The sequence below is a fragment of the Diabrotica virgifera genome, chromosome 3 (assembly GCF_917563875.1).
Source record: "Diabrotica virgifera virgifera chromosome 3, PGI_DIABVI_V3a".
NCBI lineage: Eukaryota > Metazoa > Arthropoda > Insecta > Coleoptera > Chrysomelidae > Diabrotica > Diabrotica virgifera.
In genome coordinates, this window is record NC_065445.1 from 134,391,585 (window position 1) to 134,413,996 (window position 22,412).

Consider the following 22,412-nt stretch of genomic DNA (forward strand, 5'->3'; position numbering starts at 1 on the left):
TATTATTTGGGTTAACCGATATCCCTACAAATATGAACTCTTTGACCGCTTCCAAGTTTTGGTAATTGATGATTAGATCTGCGTCAACATTTCCAGCTCTTGTGTTTGCGTTAGTCGCCATGAATTTGGTTTTATTTCGATTTATATGCAACCCCATTCGTTCTGCTGCTGCTACTAGCTCGGTTAGGATTTCCGCAGTTCTCGCTCTAGTTCTTGTTATAATGTCCACGTCGTCTGCATATGCTAGAATTTGGACAGATCTATTGAATATTGTTCCCCTGCTATCTAAATTAGCGTCTCGTGCGACTTTTTCTAATGCTATATTAAAAAGTTGACACGCCAGCGCATCTCCCTGCCTTAACCCCCTATGTATTTCAAATGGGGTTGACGAGTCGTTTTGAATTTTTACTGCTGATATCATCTTCGCCATTATCACTTTTATCATACATATGAGTTTTTTTTGGAATTACTAACTCATTCATAGCGTTGTAGAGACTTGGTCTTAAGACACTGTCATATGCAGCTTTAAAATCGACAAAAATATGGTACATATCTATGTTAAACTCTTGCGCTTTTTCCAGGATCTGTCGTAGTGTAAAGATCTGGTTAATGGTTGAACGTCCATGCCTGAATCCTGCCTGATATTCTTCTAGAAACGTTTCGGTATAAGGCTTCAATCTCTCGTGCAAAATGTTTGACAATATCTTGTATGCTGTATTTAGGAGAGTTATTCCACGGTAATTATTGCATTCCAGTTGGTTTCCCTTTTTGTGTAACGGGCATATTAAGCCTAAGCGCCATTCTTCAGGCATTTGCTCCTCAGACCAAATTTTACAAACAATTTCTTGCATCACCTTGGTGAGCTGCTCCTTGAGATTATTTTAGACAACATCCGTACCTACTTATGTTTATCATGATGAACTTATGGCGTAAGTTTTGTCTCATGTAATTATTGTCAGTTCTATTGGTATTATTTCAGTATTGTGCGAATAATTAATAAATTAACCACACATTTTTCTTTATGCTCATGTACAAGGGCCTTTTACTTTACTCTTGGCGAACAATCGGCATCGCACATTTATTAGGTCCTGTCTGTTTCATGAAGTAGCAAGTTTTTTTCCATATATGTTTTCAGTTCGGATTGATGTATCTTTTTCCTATTCTTTGTATATTCTTCCAGTCGGGATGTCATTTGACCTTGCATGGCGACCTATCCCAAATGTTATTATTCTAACCTTTAAGGGGGTTAATAGTAGTGCAAATTTAAAATCGCGACTGAATTACACCACCTCGTTAGCCACCATATTGACGTTAAAGGAGAACCGTTTCCGCTCAATATATCCGCCATTTTCAGCTTTTCGACAAAAATGGTAAGAACTGAAATTGTTGCAAATGCAATTCTGTTCAATTTATTTTTTGCAAGTTATTTTGTGCGGTCGATATTTGCCGAGTTAAGGGAGAAAATAGTGACAAAGCACATTTATTGAATTATCTAGTTTATTATTAACTTTACGACATGAATGTAAATAAGCAAAAATGTTAATATGCAAAAAAAGAGATATTTTATAAAATGTTGGTCTCTTGTGTTGGGTCATCAATTATTTGTTGCTGAGATTTTTTGAAGATTTTTCTTCTCATGTTAAGAAGCCCTTTTTCCCAACGCTGTTTTCACATTAATGTATTTCCTCATTTTTATGTTATTCGTCTGTCAATCTTTTGGATCTTGTAATCAGGGCTTTGATGACTGAATATAATTGTGCAGGATGATGATGTGAATAGCCTGCTGTAGGTATGTCTGGGTTTTCAGTACACTGTTACTGTATATCATGTGTCCGTCCTAGACCTAAGTCTACATAGGTATAAGGTATAACCTTTGATTATGTATAACCCAACGCGAATTTGGAAAATAAGCAAGATACATTGTGAGAATCTTGTGAACGAGATATGGTAAAAGAAATGTGCAAGTGAAAAATTGACAAAATCTAAATGAAAATAAATAAATTCATAATATGTTTCTGAATTTCTTACCATTTGTAATACTTTTTGATTTTGTAGGCGTTTCGTCACAAAGTGGCATATAAAGCGTTTTCGATTTAATTTTGTGAAAATAGTTTCTAGCATATTTTTGTTGTTCGGTTTGATGTTGCGGAGGTACTGGACTTTTCTGCTGAGGCAACTGTTGAATCTTATCCAATAGCTCACGCATTTCAACTGTAGGACTGGTCGCTCTTGGTGGTGATCCTGGCGACCCCATATTCGCTAGACTACTAATGTCAGAACCTGAAAACAGAACGTTAATACGTAAAGTATCTGGTAAACCGAAAAGAAAAATAGATTAAAATAACTAAAAAAACAGAGAAGATAAAACTACAGAGAGGGGTTAGACACGGAGATTCTATCTCGCCCAAACTATTTACTTTAGCTCTAGAAGATATGTTTCGAACTTTAGGCTTTAAGAACACATACTTTAAAGGCGTAAAACAACATAGTCCACAAACTTCAAGTGACTCAGAGAGCTGTGGAATGGAGAATGCTCAACATTGAGCTCAGCGATCGTATCTCCAATGTAAAAATATGAAGACGATCAAAGGTAACAGATGTAACAGATGTAATCAAAAATATTGCCACGTTAATATGAAACTGGCCAGGACACATAGGAAGAATAGAAGACAACCGTTGGATGGACCGAATTGTTGAATAGTGACCAAGAGCAAGTAAGAGCAGAAGTGAAACAGACCTCAAACCAGATGAACTGATGACATCAAGCGAATGGCTGACCACGAATGGTTGCAAAAAACAACGATCAGAAATGAATAGACACACCTAAGAGCAAGGGAGGCTTGCATCCGACAATGGATGGAATAACTGGCTATGATGATGATCTGGTATTTTTGTGTGTGTTTTATCGAATTTCCATTACTGTGGACTTAATCCATTAGCCGAACTTATTTTTGCTCTGCAGATAATTATCTCACATATTGTGATTAGAATAATATTTTGTATTTTAAAGATATACCTAGATTCTATAACAATAAATGGAGACTATTTTATTTATGTGATTTAGGGAAACCCTAATATTTTGAGCCCAGGAATCTACAGCTAAATTATTTACAATTATTAATGATATATCCTGTATAAGGAATTATGCTTACTTACCTATGCTATTAGTGACACTGTATTGCAGATCTTCTGGAGCAGTCTGAATAGGATTTTCGAAATGCGGAACGCTGCTGGGTAAACATACTGACAGATTTAAAAGATCCGAAAAGTTGTGATCATCCTCTTGGCTTCCGGAGTCATCTTTAGAAATTTTGTGCTTTTGAAACTGTCGCGCTTTTGAGGGAAACGTGGCCGGAACATCACAGACATTTTGACTTTTTGATTCTATTCTACCTAATAAAACAAATGAATATAGTATTAATACATATCTTGCACAAATTATACGACTTATAGTACAACCCAACAATACATGTCAGACTTTAAGAGTATACTACAACGAAAAAATGCATGTTTAGCTTTGGTTAAATTTAAATAAAATAACGAAAAATGACTATAATACACTGACCGGCACGAAACACGGGCACCCCAAAAAATCCGATTTAAGTAATGTTTTTAATATGTTATAGCCTTAACAATATCGCTGTAATAATATTGTTGCTAAACAGGTAAATTTTCATTGTACACCGGGTGTACGAATCAAACTGTGTTTTTTCCCAAAGTTCGCAACATCCTGTGGAATATTCCAGCATTTATAAAATACTGAAATTAAAACCCAACTGTAGCCTCAGGTTTTCTTAATATTCTGTTTTTTTATTCATTCGCTTATGTTGGATAATACAAAAGTTAGGTACTTTAACAACTAGCCGTGTTCTTTATCAGTACAGGGTGTTTCTAAATCAGTGCGACAAACTTTAAGGGGTAATTCTGCGTGAAAAAATAATGACCGTTTGCTTTATAAACATAATATGACCGCAAATGCTTCGTTTCCGAGATACGGGATGTTGAATTTTTTCTTACAAACTGACGATTTATTTAATGCCCTAAAACCGGTTGAGATATGCAAATAGCATTTGGTAGGTTTTAAGAGATAGTTATTGCGCATTTTTTGACATGCAATTAAAAATTTAATATTCACCATTGGCGCGCAAACGGGTAATATGTCTGACCATATTACCTGTATATGCAAGCCAATGGTGAATATAAACTTATTTAATTGTATGTCAAAAACGTACAATAACTACATCTTAAAACTCACCAAATTTCATTTGCATATCTCAACTGGTTTTAAAACAATAAATAAATCGTCAGTTTGTAAGAAAAAATTCAACATCCCGTATGTAGGAAACGATGCATTTGCGGACATACGATTATAAAGAAAACTGTCATTATTTTTTAATGCAGAATTATCTCTTAAAGTTTGTCGCACTTATTTACAAACACCCTGTACTGATGAAGAACATGGCTAGTTGTTAAAGTATCTAACTTTTGTATTATTCAACATAAGCGAATGAATCAAAAAACAGAATGTTAAGAAAACCTGAGGCTGTAGTTGGGTTTTAATTTCAGTATTTTATAAATGCTAGAATATTCCACAGGGTGTTGCGAACTTTGAGAAATAAACACAGTTTGGTTCGTACACCCGGTATATAATGAAAATTGATCTGGTTAGGAACAATATTATTACAGCGATATTGTTAAAGAATAAGGCTATAACATGTTAAAAAAATTACTTAAATCGGACAACATATTTAGGAGAGATGAAACATCAAAAATGACCCATTTTTTTAGGGTGCCCGTTTTTTGTGCCGGTCAGTATAAATATTATTTGGTTTAACCTCAAGTAAAAGAATGTATCTCTTCTAATATTCCCATTTTTGTTTGTGTTTATCCACCGAAATATTTATTAATATAGGCAATAATCTAGTTTCTTATTCTTCTTCTTGACTGGCTTTACAACTTCGAATGAGTCTTCACAGCATCCACTATAGCCCTCCGTCTTCTACGATCTTGCGCTTCCATTGCACTGTCCATCTCATCCGGTTAGCTTTTATATGTCTGACGATATTTTCAGTACTCTACAGAGTCACCAATTGGCGCCTTCTCCACTCTCCTGTCACTACATCTTTTTGAGGGCCAAATATAATTCCGATAACCTTCTTTTTCAAATACCAGCAGCGTATTTATTTTCCGCTGATGTAGAGAAAAATAAATAATTCAAAACTATATGGTCACCAAAAAGGAAGCGAAAGTAGCAGTAGCAAAATCTAAAGCAGAAGCGTATTCAAACATATACGATCAACTTGATACCAGGGCAGGCGAAGCAAAGATATATAAAATAGCCAAACAGAGAGCAAAGAAAGCAAGAGCATTTTAATCAGATTAGATGTATCTGAGATGAAAATAATAAAATACTAATTCACGAAAAGGATGTCAAAAAGAGATGGAAAAAGTATTTTGACAGTTTGTTAAATGAAGAATTTGACAAACAGCCTGTGGAGTTAAGGAGACAGTAACAGCAATGGTTACCAGAATAACAAACGCGGAAGTGGCTCAAGCGCTTCAAAAAATAAAGAAAGGAAAAGCAGTCGGGCCAGATGATATTCCTGGGGAAGTATGGAGAGCATTGGGAGAGACAGGAATAAGTTGGCTAGCAGGTCTATTTAATAGAATTATGGAAGTTGGACAAATGCCAGACGAATGGAGAAGCAGTATATTAGTACCTGTCTACAAAAACAAGGGAGACATAAAACAATGTACAAACTACAGGGCTATAAAACTACTTAGCCACACCATGAAAATATGGGAGAGAGTAATTGATAGCCGGATACGTGAAGAAACCGAAATATCCGATAATCAATTTGGCTTTATGCAGGGCAGATCAACAACAGATGCAATTTTCATTGTAAGGCAACTGATGGAAAAATACAGGAATAAAGAGACCAACGTTCATATGGTATTCATTGATCTTGAGAAAGCATATGATAGAGTTCCTTCAGAGATTCTGTGGTAGGCACTCAATAAGAAAGGAGTCCCTGGCGAATATGTAAAGATTGTGAGAGATATGTATGAGGGAGTAACGACTATTGTTAGGACAGGTGTGGGAGAGACTGATAAATTTCAGGTGAAAGTTTAGGAGACTGATAAATTTCTCATTAGTTTTGGACCAGATAACAGCGAAACTACAGGGTAGCATTCCATGGTGCCTAATGTATGCTGATGATGTAGTGTTAATAGGAAATAGTGAAAGAGACTTAGAACAAAAACTAGAACAGTGGAGACAAGCTCTGGAGGAAAAAAAGTTTAAAACTTAGTAGGACAAAAACAGAGTATTTGGAATGTTCATTTAAAGATGGAGTTACTACAAAAATAATATGGTATCTTTGGATGGTAAAATAATTGTGAAAAGCAATAGTTTTAAGTATCTAGGATCGGTATTACTGAGTAATGGAGAAATAGATAGAGATGCATGCAATAGAATTAGGGCTGGATGGATGAAGTGGAAAGAAGCGAGTGGTGTGTTGTGTGACAGAAAAATTCCAATGAAGCTGAAGGGAAAATTCTATAAAACAGCCATAAGACCGGCTATGATGTACAGAACTGAATGTTGGGCAGTGAAAAAGAAAGAGGAACAACGAATGCATGTGGCGGAAATGAGAATGCTTAGATGGATGAGTGGAATGACAAAGGAGGATAAAATTATAAATAAGTATATTAGGGGAAGTCTAGCAATTGTGGCACCAATTGATGCCAAAATGAGAGAGCATAGGTTAAGATGGTTTGGTCATGTTCAATGTCGAGACGTTAATCACCCAATGCGAAGAATAGCTGAAGTGCAGATCCCTGGAAGAAGTAGGAGAGGAAGACCAAAGAAGACCTGGGGAGACGATAAGGCAGGACATGTTGGTAAAGGGGATTAACATTGATATGACCCAAGATAGAATTGTCTGGAGAAATGCAATTAGGCAAGTCGACCCCGCATAGGGATAAAGCAAAGATAATGATGATGATGATGATGATGTAGAGAAAAATAAAAAGGCTGACGTCGTACTCTAAAATTCTAAAAGAATCTACGATTTGGTCTGAAATAAGCTGGTGTCTGATCAGCCTTTGGAGGAGCAGTACGGCAAGGGATAAGGGCTTGCGGCTCGGTGACACTCCTCCATAGATCCCTACCGGAGGGGCGTTGACGCATAAAAATGGTGTATATATTATATATGTAGTATTTGTATGTGTATTTGTATATGTATATATTATACATGTTTCACTTCTATATATCATAACTGGGCGAATAATTGACATGTACAATTTTAATTTACTGCAAGCGCCAGTTAACTTGGCGAGACGCATTGCACAGTGTCTTATGGGATGATCATCAGTCTCAGTGTCGTTGTGCGTATTCGCTGTCGCCAAGTTAAGTGGCGCTTGCAGTAGATTGTCTTTTTAGCAGCATCGATCTTAATAATGATTATAAGGAGTATAATGCTGTATTCCCCGCAGCTATCTTTGCTGACATCTCTGTTTCTAGGTGGTTGTCAGTTGTCATCTGTGATTACCGCCCCCCCCCCCAGGTATTTAAACTCTTTTACTACTTCGAAGTTTGGTCATTAATAGTTATGTTACTAGCATGTATTTCGTCTTCTCTTTACTGATTCGAAGACACAGACTACCTGTTTCCTCCTCGAGTTGTGAAAACACCTCTCTCACGTCTGCTGTAGCATGAGCGACTGCATCTAGCTAGATCATCAGCAAAGGCCAACAGTAGTTTTGATCCTCAATTCGCAAATCTAGCTAATACATGTAAATTTTGAATAGGTAATAAGAACATCTTAAGACAGAAAAGAGTATGCAGTTGTAAAAGCCTCTTCATTGAGGAGAGGGTACTTTAAGAAGAAGGACGCACATGTAAAACAGTTGGAAAAGAAATAGTAGAGATATACGTAGAAAAAGGAAGCGGCTGTTACAAAAATAAATATAATATTACCTGTTCTGGCGTTTTCTAAATCATTTGGCACTGTAGAACTAGATGTATCCAAGGTACTATTCGTTGTGCTGTTTTCGACATAACAAGGATTGTCTCTTATGGAGACCACCTGTTGGTGTTGCTTCGGAGAGGGAGTTTTTGACAGCTGACGTGCAGGAGTAACGGGTGCTAAGCAAGGAGTACTTAGTTGTGAGTGAATGCTGGGATTTGGACTAGAAGAACTTTGCTGCAACTAAGAAGAAAATATTATTAACGTGTACATAAAGAACTAAACTAATGTATAAGCTGTGTAGGTAATAATAATATCAATTTGTGTCATTGTATTTGTATTACATATATGAGAAGCAGTGAAGAACAATAGAATGGGGTGAAATCCCTTTCATACTTGTAAACGTTAAAAGTGCCAGTCAGATTTGAGGAGAAAAGAATAGGCTAGGATGTTATCCTATTCCATATATTGCGGAAACGTTCCATTTTGTGTTCACATAACAGCATTAGTCCATATGTGTCAAAGACAAAGCTGCTCTTCGAAAGAAACAGTTTGACTGGAGGGTAGGTACCAATCAAATTGTTTTCTTCTAAGAGCAGCTTTGTCTTTCACAGATATGGACTGATGCTGTTTTGTAAACAAAAAGCCAAATTTTTGCGCAATATTCCAAATAGTATAACATCTTATTCTTTTCTCCTATATCTGACTGATACCTTAAAGATTTAAAGTATGAAAGGGATTTCACCCCATTCCATTGTTCTTCACTGCTTCTTATTGATTTTGACAGTCGCTATATATAATCGTTATATAATATATTATAATACTTCTCACTCAATATCTCACCTGGTGGTAATCTCTACTGGAAGTTGATGCTGAACGAGGTATATATCTCTGTTCTACGGGCTGAGGATTTTGCGATAAATTATTTTCTGTGGTTATTTCATCTAAACTACCCATATGGGAATAAGGAGGAGGGATAATTGAGTTCGCCTAAAAACAATTAAAGATTATTGGTCAACAGCTATTTATTTATAACAGTTTAAATAGTTACAAGTTAACTGATTAATAACAGCTTTGAACAGCATTATTACATACTTAGGTTACTGTAAATAAATTTACATGTGTTCAAAAGGAAGACGTCGAGATTTAAGTTATCATCAGCATCTACCATACACGTTATGATGGCCGTGAGTTTGTACTGATTTATCATACAATATCAGCAAAACATCAGTACCGAAATCTAGAGGGTAGAAAAATTACCTAAAACAACGTTAAGTATCTTTCTCTCCATTATTTGTCATTACATTGATTTGGATAAAATACCGACTGAAGTTTAAAACAAATTTCAAAGAAACATCAGCAACAGTTTAACAAACTAGCACTCCATAAATGCCCTTTTGTTGAAAAATCTCATTACCCCAGGCTGTGGGTGAAAAATAGGTCGATTTCAAGATATAATTCAGGAATTTTTGAAACCTATCAGGTGTTGTAAAGGACGATGCCAGGAATAACTTCTACTAAAATGTAACCAAAAATATTGTGCGCTTTTTTTTGTTGCGATTTTCATTTGTTAAATTTGCAATTTTTAAAGATTTTTAATTTTGCAGCTTAGGATATTAATTTTAGAGAAAAACATTTTAATAGAAAGTTGTAGTAAATTAAAAAACCTACAATTTGAGCTATGATAAGTTTAATTTCGTTTATTAGTTATTGCAAAACAGCCTGCGAAAGGTCCAAAATGACCGTTTTTCCAATTGCATTATTTATTGTACAAATAATTTTTTTTATTTTTTAAAGCTTTGAAATGAAGATCTTTTCATTACAAACATAAAAAAAATTGTAAAGCCAGATAAACGAATTTGTTGCTTAGATATTATAAATTGTTTATTCCAAGAGGTCAAATGTCGAAGGGTATAACTTTTTGAAAAAAATCATAGACAGTTGGTAAAACATCCAATCTCTTTCTAAAGAGTTATATTTTCATATTCTGATGTAAATAAATGCCTAAAACATTTTGAACCTCTAATTTTTGGGTTTGAAAATAAGGGGGCAAATTTCGTTATAAACATTTAGAGCTGAAGCGGCCCTGGACATCCTATGGGTTTTTAACTTACAGATTATTGTTGCTGAAGACGAAACGAAGATTCCTAAAAAAATAAAAAATTTCTACGACCAACTGAAGCCGAGATAATTTTTGGGTTTGAAAATAAGGGGGCAAATTTCGTTATAAACATTTAGAGCTGAAGCGGCCCTGTACGTCCTATGAGTTTCTAACTTACAGATTATTGTTGATGAAGACGAAACGAAAATTTATAAAAAAATTCTACAACCAACTGAAGCCGAGATAATTGTTTTTTTTTTCTTAAATCGTAGTGCCTTTATTTATAACAATTAAGAAATTATTTTACAGTCATTGACTAAAGAAAGACTTATATTATCTTAAAATAAAAATTATTATAAAATATAATTACATTTAATTATTAAAAATTATTTTTGCTTTTGCGAGCGGCCGAATTTTGCAAAATAACTTGTATTAAATGTTGACAGAAAACAATTTAATAATATTACCATTATAATATACAGTCTATTTACCACTGTATTTGTTTTTCTTGATAAACTTTTATATGTGAAATCTCAATTCTGAAGAAATAATATTACAAAAATAATACATATATATGAAATATATAACTATATTTTTAATTTTTTCTTCTTCTTTACGTGCCATCTCCGCGACGAAGGTTGGCAATCATCATTGCTATTCTCACTTTCGACACTACAGCCCGAAAGAGTTCAGTTGAGCTTCATCCAAACCATTCTCTGAGATTTCTCAGCCAGGACATTTTTCTCCTACCTATGCTGCGCCTTCCTTGAATCTTTCCCTGCATAATTAATTTTAGGAGTTCATATCTGTCACCACGTGTTATATGACCCAAGTATTGAAGTTTTCTTATTTTGATGGAATCCAGTATCTCCCTGCTGTTCTGTATTCTCCTTAGTACTTCCTCATTGGTTGTTCTGTCTGTCCAGGAGATTCTCAGCATTCTTCTATACGTCCACATCTCAAATGCTTCCAATCTATTGAGGCATTGTTTATCGAGAGTCCATGTCTCCACACCATACAAAAGAACAGAAAATACATAACATTTTAGTACTCGCTTTCTAAGATCTAGGCTGAGGTCTCTACTACACAATATTTGTTTCACATTAGTGAATGCACTTCTAGCCTTTTCTATTCTAATTTGGATTTCTTTGGTATAATCGTTTGTTTCACTAATGCTCGTCCCTAAATAGTTATAATTCTGAACTCGTTCTATCGTCTTATTATTTATGTGTAGATTGATGTTTCTAATATTTTTCTTTGATATAACCATGAATTTCGTTTTCTTTATGTTTAGTGACAGACCAAATTCTTCACTTGTTGCAACAACCTTATTTAAAATTCTTTGTAGATCTGTAATAGTTTCTGCTATTAGTATTGTGTCATCGACGTATCTAATTTCACATATGGGTAGGCCATTTCTTTTATGCCTGCTACTTCATCTTCTAATGCTTTTTTGAATATTTCTTCGGAGTATGCATTAAACAATGATGGCGACAAGACACAGCCCTGTCTAACGCCTCTTTTGATTTTTATTTTATTGGTGTTTAAATTATTTATTCTTATGACAGCTTCTTGTTCATAATACAGATTATTTATTATTCTTATATCCCGTGTGTCGATGTTCTTTGTTCTCAGTAGTTTTATTAACGGATTATGTTAATTAATTAATTAATTAATTTTTTCATTGTTATATAAATATAATAATAATACTGTTACTTCTTATTATACAATATAAAACTTTTTCTTCTTGTAGTAACTATCCGTTTTGGATGTTGGCGACCATCATGGCAATCTGTACTTGCACAGTAAATCGGTACTTCTAGCAAGGTAATCATTCGCCATCCTGGTTCTCAGTTTCCTTCTACTTTTCCCTGCAAGATTAGTTGGAGCAGTTCATATATTTCGCTGTTCCTCATGATGTGACCGAGGTATTCGATTCTGGCTGTTTTTATTAGGGTTAACAGCTCTTATTCTTTTTAAATTCTCAACAAAACACCCTGATTAGTAACGTGGTCGCTATAAGAGATCTTCAGGATTCGACGATAAAGTCACATTTCAAAAGCCTCAATTTTCTTGTAGGAGGCGTCTATGAGAGTCCACAACTCAACTCCATACAACAGTATATGAAATATATTATAACATCGTAATAACCTGATTTTTGTGGGTATTGATAAATCATAACATAATGAATAACTTAGCCATATTTTTAAATGCAGATGTTGCTTTCTCTATCCTACCTTTCATTTTTCTATGGAATAGTCCCAATTTTCATTGATATTAGTACCAAGGTGGTGTATGTTTTTGTTCTTTCTATTTATTGACCGTTCACACTGGTTCGTCCAAATTGCTGTTTCTTCTTAGAGATCATCATACATTTTGTTTTCTTAGTGTTTAGTGAAAGTCCGTATCTCTGACTGACTTTTGTGATTTTGTTCATTTATTCCTAGAGGGTTTAAGAACTGTCACCGTGTCGTCTGAGTATTTTATATGTTCTTGATACATTTACCGTTAATTCGAATTACGCCGGCTTCAACGTCAGCCACTGTTTTTTGAAAGATTTACTTAGCGTGTATGTCAAACATCAGTGGTGATAGTATAGGTATATCCCTGACGGACCCCTGTATTATAAGAATTATCAGTAATCTGTATTGCAGTCAAACAGCGTATATCCAAGCAGAGGCAAGAGAATCCGACGTCATCAAAATCAAACCTGGGGTTTGCAAAATTGCCATGATGGTCGCCAACATCCAAAACGGATAGTCACTACAAGAAGAAAAAGTTTTATATTGTATAATAAGAAGTAACATTATTATTATTATATTTATATAACAATGAAAACATTAAAAATATAGTTATATATTTCATATATATGTATCATTTTTGTAATATTATTTCTTCAGAAATGAGATTTCACATATAAAAGTTTATCAAGAAAAACAAATACAGTGGTAAATAGAATGTATATATTATAATGGTAATATTATTAAATTGTTTTCTGTCAAAATTTAATACAAGTTACGTAAAAATTTCCTGAGCGCGCGGATTTGAAGCGAGCCGGGCGATTTGCAAAATTCGGCCGCTCGCAAAAGCACCGATTTTAAAAATAATTTTTAATAATTAAATGTAATTATATTTTAAAATAATTTTTATTTTAAGATAATATTCATTATAAATATATAGTCAATGACTGTAAAATAATTTCTTAATTGTTATAAATAAAGGCACTACGATTTAAGAAAAAAAAAAAACAATTATCTCGGCTTCAGTTGGTTGTAGAAAATTTTTATAAATTTTCGTTTCGTCTTCATCAACAATAATCTGTAAGTTAGAAACTCATAGGATCTACAGGGCCGCTTCAGCTCTAAATGTTTATAACGAAATTTGCCCCCTTATTTTCAAACCCAAAAATTATCTCGGCTTCAGTTGGTCGTAGAAATTTTTTATTTTTTTATAAATCTTCGTTTCGTCTTCAGCAACAATAATCTGTAAGTTAAAAACTCATAGGATGTACAAGGCCGCTTCAGCTCTAAATGTTTATAACGAAATTTGCTCCCTTATTTTCAAACCCAAAAATTAGAGGTTTAAAAATGTTTTACGCATTTATTTACATCAGAATATGAAAATATAACTCTTTAGAAGGAGATTGGATGTTTCACCAACTCTCTACGATCTTTTTTCAAAAAGTTATAGCCTTCGACATTTGACCTCTTGGGATAAACAATTTAAAATACCTAAGCAACAAATTCATTAATCTGGTTTTACAATTTTTTTTATGTTTGGAATTGAAAGATCTTTATTTTAAAGCTTTAAAAAATAACAAAAAGTTATTTGTACAATAAATATTGTAATTGTAAAAAACGGCCATTTTGGACCTTTCGCAAGCTGTTTTGCAATAATCAATAAACGAAATTAAACTTACCATAGCCCAAACTGTAGGTTTTTTAATTTACTACAACTTTCTATTAAAAAGTTTTTCTCTAAAATCAATATCCTAAGTTGCAAAATTAAAAATCTTTAAAAATTGCAAATTTAACAAATGAAAATTGCAATAGAAAAAAAATCGCATAATATTTTTGGTTACATTTTAGTAGAAGTTATTCCTGGCATCGTCCTTTACAACACCTGATAGGTTTCAAAAATTCCTGAATTATATCACGTTTTTTCACCCACAGCCTGGGGTACATTGTTAAAGCTATCGCCCAAGGGAAATTGACCAGAAATAATAAAGACTATACCACTCTCTTTGGACTAAGACAAACTGAATATCTGTGAATCATTTACATGTTGAGTACTCAAATCTATTGATTTTCAACGAATTAAGCCCGGCGCAAATTGAACCTAAGCCAGACACAACCTGCGCCGGCGGGACAAGTGACCGGTGCATTTATTTTTATAGAGTGCCGCATATTGAACACAACCCAACCCAACCGTTGGCTATCGACGTGGCGAATAGAGACGGGCAAAATCAGTGCAGACATGTAACGGTTACTTTTGATACCGGTTCTCAGTGGTACTGAGTACAAATACTGATTACAAAATACTGATGTATCTGATCCTTGTACTGAATTGAGTAGGCAACTTAATCGGTGTTTCCGTACTTGTAACTAGTAACGTTTTAGAAATATCCTACACGTTCCTAGTAGTCGTAGCGGTATGACTTTCGAAAACATCGAATTTGATTATAAGCGGATGCATAAAAATATATATTACATTGAGTATTATATTTCTGCACATAATACCTACATATTTAAAATAATCTCTCCCCTACTGCTCGGTCATAACTCATATTCCTCAATTTACTACTCGGATGACAATAATTTACAATTACTGCAGGATCGCAATCATTTTCAATTACTGCTGGTCATATTTCATAATCCCTCCGCTACTGATCGGTCATAAAAAATAACACTATCTGCATATTTCGTTTTTAATTTTTAAGCATAAAAAATGTAATATGTAATAAACAAAAATGTAAAATGCCTACAAGTTGAATTTGAGAGTAATATATTTTTATCCATCACGGTTTTAAATAACATGAATAATTTTTCACCTTATTTTTCTAATAATGTGTTTTTGTAAAGGCATAACTTTGATTATTAATTTCATATCGCCGCTTATTTAGTCTAACAAAAGTTATCAGAATTTAATGACAAAGACAACGCAGTTTTCACTCGGGGTGTTGACTATGCTAATATTTTTATTTATCATGATAAATTGTACTTAGGTACCATCCGCATTCATTTCAGATAAGTCCATCTCGCAAACAAAAACAAGTAAAAATAAACATCTGGCGGTGAGTCACGCGTCCCACGGTCCAAGAAAACTGTACGCCGATGACAAACGTTCCCAAGCAAGACACAAGAATCTACAGGTCGAGCAAGTCTCGTAAATTTCACGATTGCGAGCCACGCTTCACGCAACCGTGTTTGCGTACTTGTGTTTCGAGTTGCGTGGTCGTGCGGAGTTATATTTACCAAATTTAAATCCGTTCCAACATGCTGTCAAAATTAAGTCAATATGGCTACTGGGTGTAAAAGATAAATCTTATTCTATCTGTTCTTAATGAGTTTTAGATAATTTTAGTTGTATTTCTTTGTAATTTTGTGTTGTACAAAGATTAATTTAACATTTTCTATGGAAGTATTAATTTAGAAAGATAATATGCTTCTTGGTGTTGTGTTTTGAAGTGTGAAATGCAAAGTAATTGTGATAAAGTCAAGATAAAGTTCACTTTTAAACTGAACTAAATAAGGTATCTGAGAGACAACAATGGTTAAATGCAATACAATGTACAGGTTTTACTAGCGAAATGAAAATTTTCCTGTCCTGTCTGCTGTAATCATTTTATATCTGGTAAGTTACAATTACAACAGTAATGATTTTTGAAGATGTTAACATTTTAATCTTATAGGAAAACCAGCCGACTTAATCGATAATAACAATCTCCAGATTGGGTTCCTTCAATAAATATGGGCTATAAACACAATGAAATAAGTTCCCCAAAATCTAAAATGGAGTGGTATCAAAGGAGAATTAAAGGAAAAAATATTCATATTGAAATTATTTATAAGGCACTGGACTGTCTTAAATTCTACAATAATACTAGGTGGGTAAATGATTTTAGACATTTTTCATTAAGAGTAGATTAAGATTAAGTAGATTTTCATTCAGTAGATTTAAGACTTGTTTACACAGGTAGAGTAATGATGCAAGTACTTGATAGAGTAGAGTAACTCTACCTGTAAAAATGCTCAGCACAGTAGAATAGCTGGTAGAGTTTATAGTTGGAGTTAAAGTAGAGTGACTAGCAACCTATGGCAAAGTAACTACTCTATGACCACCACTACTGCCAAAATGTCTACTCGGCTGCACACTCTACCCATGGAACACGCTCAATTATGGCAGAACAGAGTAGGTAGGAGAGTACATGGGGGCGCTGTCATTCTGGCTGGAATTGTGTTTTGTGTAAATAGTGAAAATGAAGTTCACCGAAGATGAAACTTTAAAACTTGTAGAGCTATAATACGGCGAATACCAGTGTTTATGGAATTTAGGTAGTGTATACTACAGAAATAAAAGTTTGCAGCAAGCTGCGGAGGATGAAATCGTCAAAAGAATGGCAAAGGGGGCTTTGGAGTAAACGAGCTTAAGCAAAAAATTAAGAATTTAAGGTGCACTTATAATCAAGAGTGTTTAAAAATACAAAAATCGGTTTCACTATACTAGCATCAGTACTATACTTGTACTCTCCTCATGTGAATGGTATCAAGCCATTTTTGGTAGAGTACTACCGCTACTCTACTCTCCTCAAAACTCTACCCATGTAAACAAGTCTTTAGAAACAGTGGAAAATGAGGTAGCTAGTAGAGTAGTAGTAGAGTAAAATATACTGGTTTAGCAAATTACAATGTTTTAAGGTAATACAGTAGCGATAAACAGGTAGCCAAAACGTGTTCCAAGATTGTCACTGTAATTTTGATTATTTTTTCGAGGCATTTGGCACACGTATTCGTAAAATAATAAAGAATGGCGGTACAGAGCCCAATTTGAAAAATATATTAATATGTGGAAATTACTCTGTAATTATACAATATTTAAAAAACGAGCCTGTACCGCCATTAAGAAGAACAAAAAAATACACTTTCTTCAAATAAACTTTTTTATCCGATGCCTAGATTTTGTGTAATTTTGGAACTACTAATGAAATAAAAAATTTTAGTAGTTCCAAAATAACACAAAATCGGATAAAAAAGTTGTATTTGAAGAAAGTGTATTTTTTTGTTCTTCTTAATGGCGGTACAAGCTCGTTTTTTTATATTATATTTAATTACAGAGTAATTTCCACATAATAATATATTTTTCAAATTGGGCTCTGTACCGCCATTCTTTATTATATTACGAATATGTGTGCCAAATATCTTGAAAAATATTCAAAATTACAGCCGCAATCTTGGAACACATTTTCGCTACCTGTTGATCGATACTGTTTCCTCTTAAGATAGTTTTAATAGTTATTTATGATATAAGTATTAAAAGTACAATTTTAAGACGCGCATGTGAAAGTTAACTTGAAAAAATAATTTTATTAATGTTTTGACTTCCACATCAGATGTCATTGTCAAAATACAAAATATTTATTATTATTAGGTTTGTTCTAGCAAACAGTCAAACTAGTCAAAAACCATCAGCAAACAGTTGGTCAGTAAAAGAACATAATACAGTCACCAGTGCGATCCCCTCTACTCGCGCTGGTCCACTATTCGCTGATGGTTTCAAACTGATGCTAGAACAAACCTATTATTATTATGCATATCATTATCTGTAAATAATATTTCTTCTGATTGTTAATTGTAAAGGATAGAAAAATTACCATTTATTTCATTTTTTTTAGAATCAGCTGAGAGAAGTGGTCTACAAAAAACCAGGAAGGAAACGGAATATGTGGCTACGAAAGGCAAAAGAAAGGTTTACAAAGCAAATGTGACACATTTTTTTGAAATATTTAGGAATATCAGTAAATTGCATTAAAAAAATGTATGAAAAGATTTTGTTCAATAAAAATGTTTATATTTATCAAGGATGTATTATTTGGTATGGCCACATATCGTCAGTGATGTAATAATACATCCTATCTGTTTTTTCATGAGTTTTGTAAGAGAGACTAAAAACTTGTCTTAGGGTCACCTCCTGTTTTCATATGATATTTTTTGACTTGTTTTGTAGTAAATTAAACTATCTATGAACTACAAAACAAGTCAAAACTTGCATATGAACACAGGAGGTGACCTTAAAACATGTTTTTCCATCTCTCATACAAAACTAATGAAAAAACAGATAGGAGGTATTGTCACATCAGCAAGGATGTACAGTGATAAGTGCCCTAATAACCGGCAAAATATGGGCAACATATTTAGTTGTGAGATAAAAAGAAATGAAACTAGTTGAGCTGGGAAATTTAGCGAAATTAACCTTTAAATTTACGTTATATTGATCCCACCTTTACACATATCGGAGGAGTATGTCAACTAAAACTGTCACTGTGACAGTGGTAGTTTCCAAACTCGTCTGATACGTCTGAAGGTGGTACACAATCAATACAATCTAAATGTATAAGTTAATATCGCTAAATTTCCCAGCTCAACTAGTTTCATGTCTTTTTATCTCACTACTTAATACATCTTTTGTGCTATTTTGCCGGTTATTAGAGCGCTCATCACTGTATTTCTGGTATATCCAGGGAATGTCTACAAAATATATTTTGAATGTCCAGAGAACATTCGTGGACATTCATGGAATGTTCCAATAAGACATTCAGGTAATGTTTAAAATGCTGACACAGGATTTTCCTGGGATGTTCAGGGAACATGTTTTCGGGGATATTCCAGGAATTTTTCAATGTCTGTGTACCTTCTATGGACCTATATGGAATATTTTGGTGTTATTACCGCCGCACTCCACTTGCGATTTGTAATCAGGAAGATTGAACACATTGTTTCAAATACAAGTCAATCCATTTGTGACTAAATAATCATGGATTGACTTCTATTTGAAAGAATGTGTTCAATCTTCACAACTACAAATCGCAAGTGGAGTCCGGCGCTTAGGGCTACTTCTTCTTCGGTATTATGTATTATACTACAGAAATCAGGAACTTTCCTTCTAAATATATGTATGCATCTTGGCCATCAAACATATTCTTCCAAACATTTTTTTAAGGGGTTACATAGGTCTTATGGGTAAAAAAAGTGACTTTTTTAAAAAATTATATCTCGAAAACTAAAATTTATTTTTATTTATAATTGGAACATGTAAAAGTATAGTACTTAAGGTAGTCTCAAAAAAAGTTTCAGCCAAAAATATTCATTTTTGTAGAGTTTAAGTTTTTTTTGCGTTGGCAGCATAACTAGTCTCATCTGAAATCAAAAAGTTTCTTGTAGTTTATACCTCTGGCTAGAATATGAATGAAGGAATTAAAAAAAATGAAATTTGAAGATTTTACATAAGTTTAAACACATTTTTGACCCCAATTTTTCTCATTTTTAAAGTAGTTTTTTTTATAAAACAAAAATGACCTCATCTAATAAAAAATCCTTTGTTCATTCATTAGCCAGAGGTATAAGCTACAAGAAACTTTGATTTCAGATGAGACTGGACTTGTTATGCTGCTCACTGCAAAAAAGGGCTGTTGTCGAAAAATTGCAGTCAACTCTACAAAAATGAATATTTTTGGCTGAAATTTTTTTGAGAGTACTATACTTTTACATGTTTCAATTATAAATAAAAATAATTTTTAGTTTCCAAGATATAATTTTTTTAAAAAGTCACTTTTTTTACCTGCAAGACAACTTAACAAATTGTTGATTTCAAATTGTAACAATTGTTTTGCAAAGTATGCTGCCCTCTTGTATTTTCTGTGTTATCTGTTATCTTCATCATACAATTACTTCATCTAAAAACTTTCTGCGATATATTCGCAACAACAAAAACAAAAAAAAAAAATAAAACAAAAGTTTAACCACCTTCACACCACAGAATCAAGCAATCAAGTTACACAAATTTTCAAACACCTCACCTGACAGCGTCTCAAGTACGATTGCGCGAATTGGTAAATATAACTCCGCACGACCACGCAACTCGAAACACAAGTACGCAAACACGGTTGCGTGAAACGTGGCTCGCAATCGTGAAATTTACAAGACTTGCTCGACCTGTAGATTCTTGTAAGCAAGACTTGCGAACGAATGAATTGATAAAAAAATAGTAGAATGCGCAGAACTGTCTACGCAGTTCGCCATTCGCCGGTGCAGGTTATGTCTCGCTTAGGTTCAATTTGCACCGGGCCTTAATATTGCCAAACAAAAAACATACACACATGCGCGCGCGCGTATTCTCATAGCGTTGATTGCTCATAGATAAATAAATACACAAGCTCACATAATCAGGTACGCTTTGACACGCTCTTACGCACACATAGGCTCACGCTCACGGATGATATTACACATGTGAGTATGTTAAATAGGGTGAGAAACACATTAATTTAGGTGAGACTCTTCCGGTCTGGCATTGAATTGTGGAACCTTTGTAGTAAACCTTGCACTGTTGGCTTTACCAGTAAATACGTATATCCGCCTTATGTTACTAAGAAGTTTACATTCACCATTCACAAAGCAAATATAATATAGTTTGTTAAACCTATTCTATACACATATATAATTTCTTCGTACATTTCACATTTGTGATTTTATGATTCAGTCACCCTAGTTATATTGTCAAGATATTTCCTCAGACAGTGTCCAATGGTCACTTTGGTCTACTAAGATTTATTAAATTATGTGAACGACTCTAATTTTGCTAATGATTTTCTTCATATGACTTTCCACGAAATTGTTAAGTATGTCTTGAAACCAAAATTAAAGCAGTAGAAACCCTCATTAGTGAAGAAGAGTTTTATGATATGGTTCGGGAGTATGTAACGAAACAATTTCTTGAAATTATGTACAATAATCACTTTGGCCAAATATTATTCACTGATGTTTCCAAAAGTGATTCGGATGTTGGCTGGTCATCTCAAAAAGAAGAATTTCATTTATACCTCTTTTATTCCTCAGTTATGCATCGTACATACTGGAGAATTGTATAGTATTCTAAGGGATGTAATAAGCATATTAACCTTTCGAATAAAGAGGTTACCATTTTTTACAGACTTTAAAGCTTTTTAGAGCTCCCATTTTATGCATTCAGTAATGCGACCACTCTCTTGTTCAAAAAATCCATCACTCTTATTAGCCCGATCAGGAAACGCAAAATTTTACGAAAACTTCCAAAAAAATAAAGGAAGGATGAAAATTTGGCAATAGGTAGTTGAAATTGTCTTTTATTATATAAGAAAAAGTTTACAATTCTACATCTCTATTTTACAAAAATTGGAAAATACAAGGTGAAAATTTTTGTTCTCGGGGGTGAAAAAATATAAGTTCAAAATAAGTCCGGAATTGGATAAAATGACTAATTCGAAGTAACTTTTGTTCTATAGAGTTTTTTTACTAAGTCAATAGTTTTCGAGTTATTTGCGAGTGAATGTGTTCATTTTTAACCAAAAAAAGAATGTTTTTGGACGGTTTTTCGTAGATAACTCAAAAAGTAAGTATTTAAGCGAAAAAAATATTCTTAGTAAAAATATAGCTTATAAAAAATTGAAAAAAATGGTGTATACGTGAGGTCTGCAAACCCAGTAGAAGCAGAGTTGCAGCTAATGAAATGTAGGTTCTTCTTCGTCAAATTCCAAGTCGAATATTTCAATGGGAAATAACCAAAAAACGGAGCACTTTTCGGGAAAAATTCATTACAACTTTTTTAAAGTGTTTAAAAAAAGGTTTATATTTGTTTTTAAAAAAAACTTCTAACATTAAAAGTAAGTGAGTTACGCTCAAAATATTGTTGGTCCCTTTTATTTTTTGGTAAAAAAATGGCGAAAATCACCCCTAAATTAGCTTCTCAAATAAAATTAATCGTTACCGCTTTACAAGTTACTTTTCTCATGTATTGTTTATATTATCTATAAGTTTCATTGGTTCAAAGTGCTCAGTTTTGAAAAAAATTGGGTTTAAAATAAAACATTTTTTTTTTAATTTTGAAAAAGATCGTATTTGTTTATGGAATTAACTTAAAAACAATTAGGAATACCAAAAATCTCAAAGAGTAATAAAATGTATGTTTTGCTTTTCTGAATATTTTTGATTTTTTGTTTTCTTGTTAGACAAAAATTGGTTATGCTATGGCTGTTCAAAATTTGCCTAAACTCGTGATTAGTCTCTCATTCAAGCCATTTTAACTACAGCTTT

The 22,412-nt window shown here is 33.5% G+C and overlaps 1 protein-coding gene across 2 annotated transcripts in view; it reads right to left on the reverse strand.

Annotated features, from left to right (window-relative positions):
• The window catches only part of LOC114327483 (uncharacterized), a 251,830-nt gene that overhangs the window by 19,399 nt on the left and 210,019 nt on the right, over positions 1-22,412 (reverse strand). For both annotated transcript variants that reach the window (XM_050646914.1, XM_028276119.2), the window contains exons 7-10: positions 8,814-8,960; positions 7,982-8,213; positions 3,157-3,393; positions 2,029-2,280 (exon numbers count right to left, since the gene is read on the reverse strand). In XM_050646914.1, the coding sequence (XP_050502871.1) occupies positions 2,029-2,280; positions 3,157-3,393; positions 7,982-8,213; positions 8,814-8,960 (868 nt within the window). The remainder of the gene's footprint in view (positions 1-2,028; positions 2,281-3,156; positions 3,394-7,981; positions 8,214-8,813; positions 8,961-22,412) is intronic.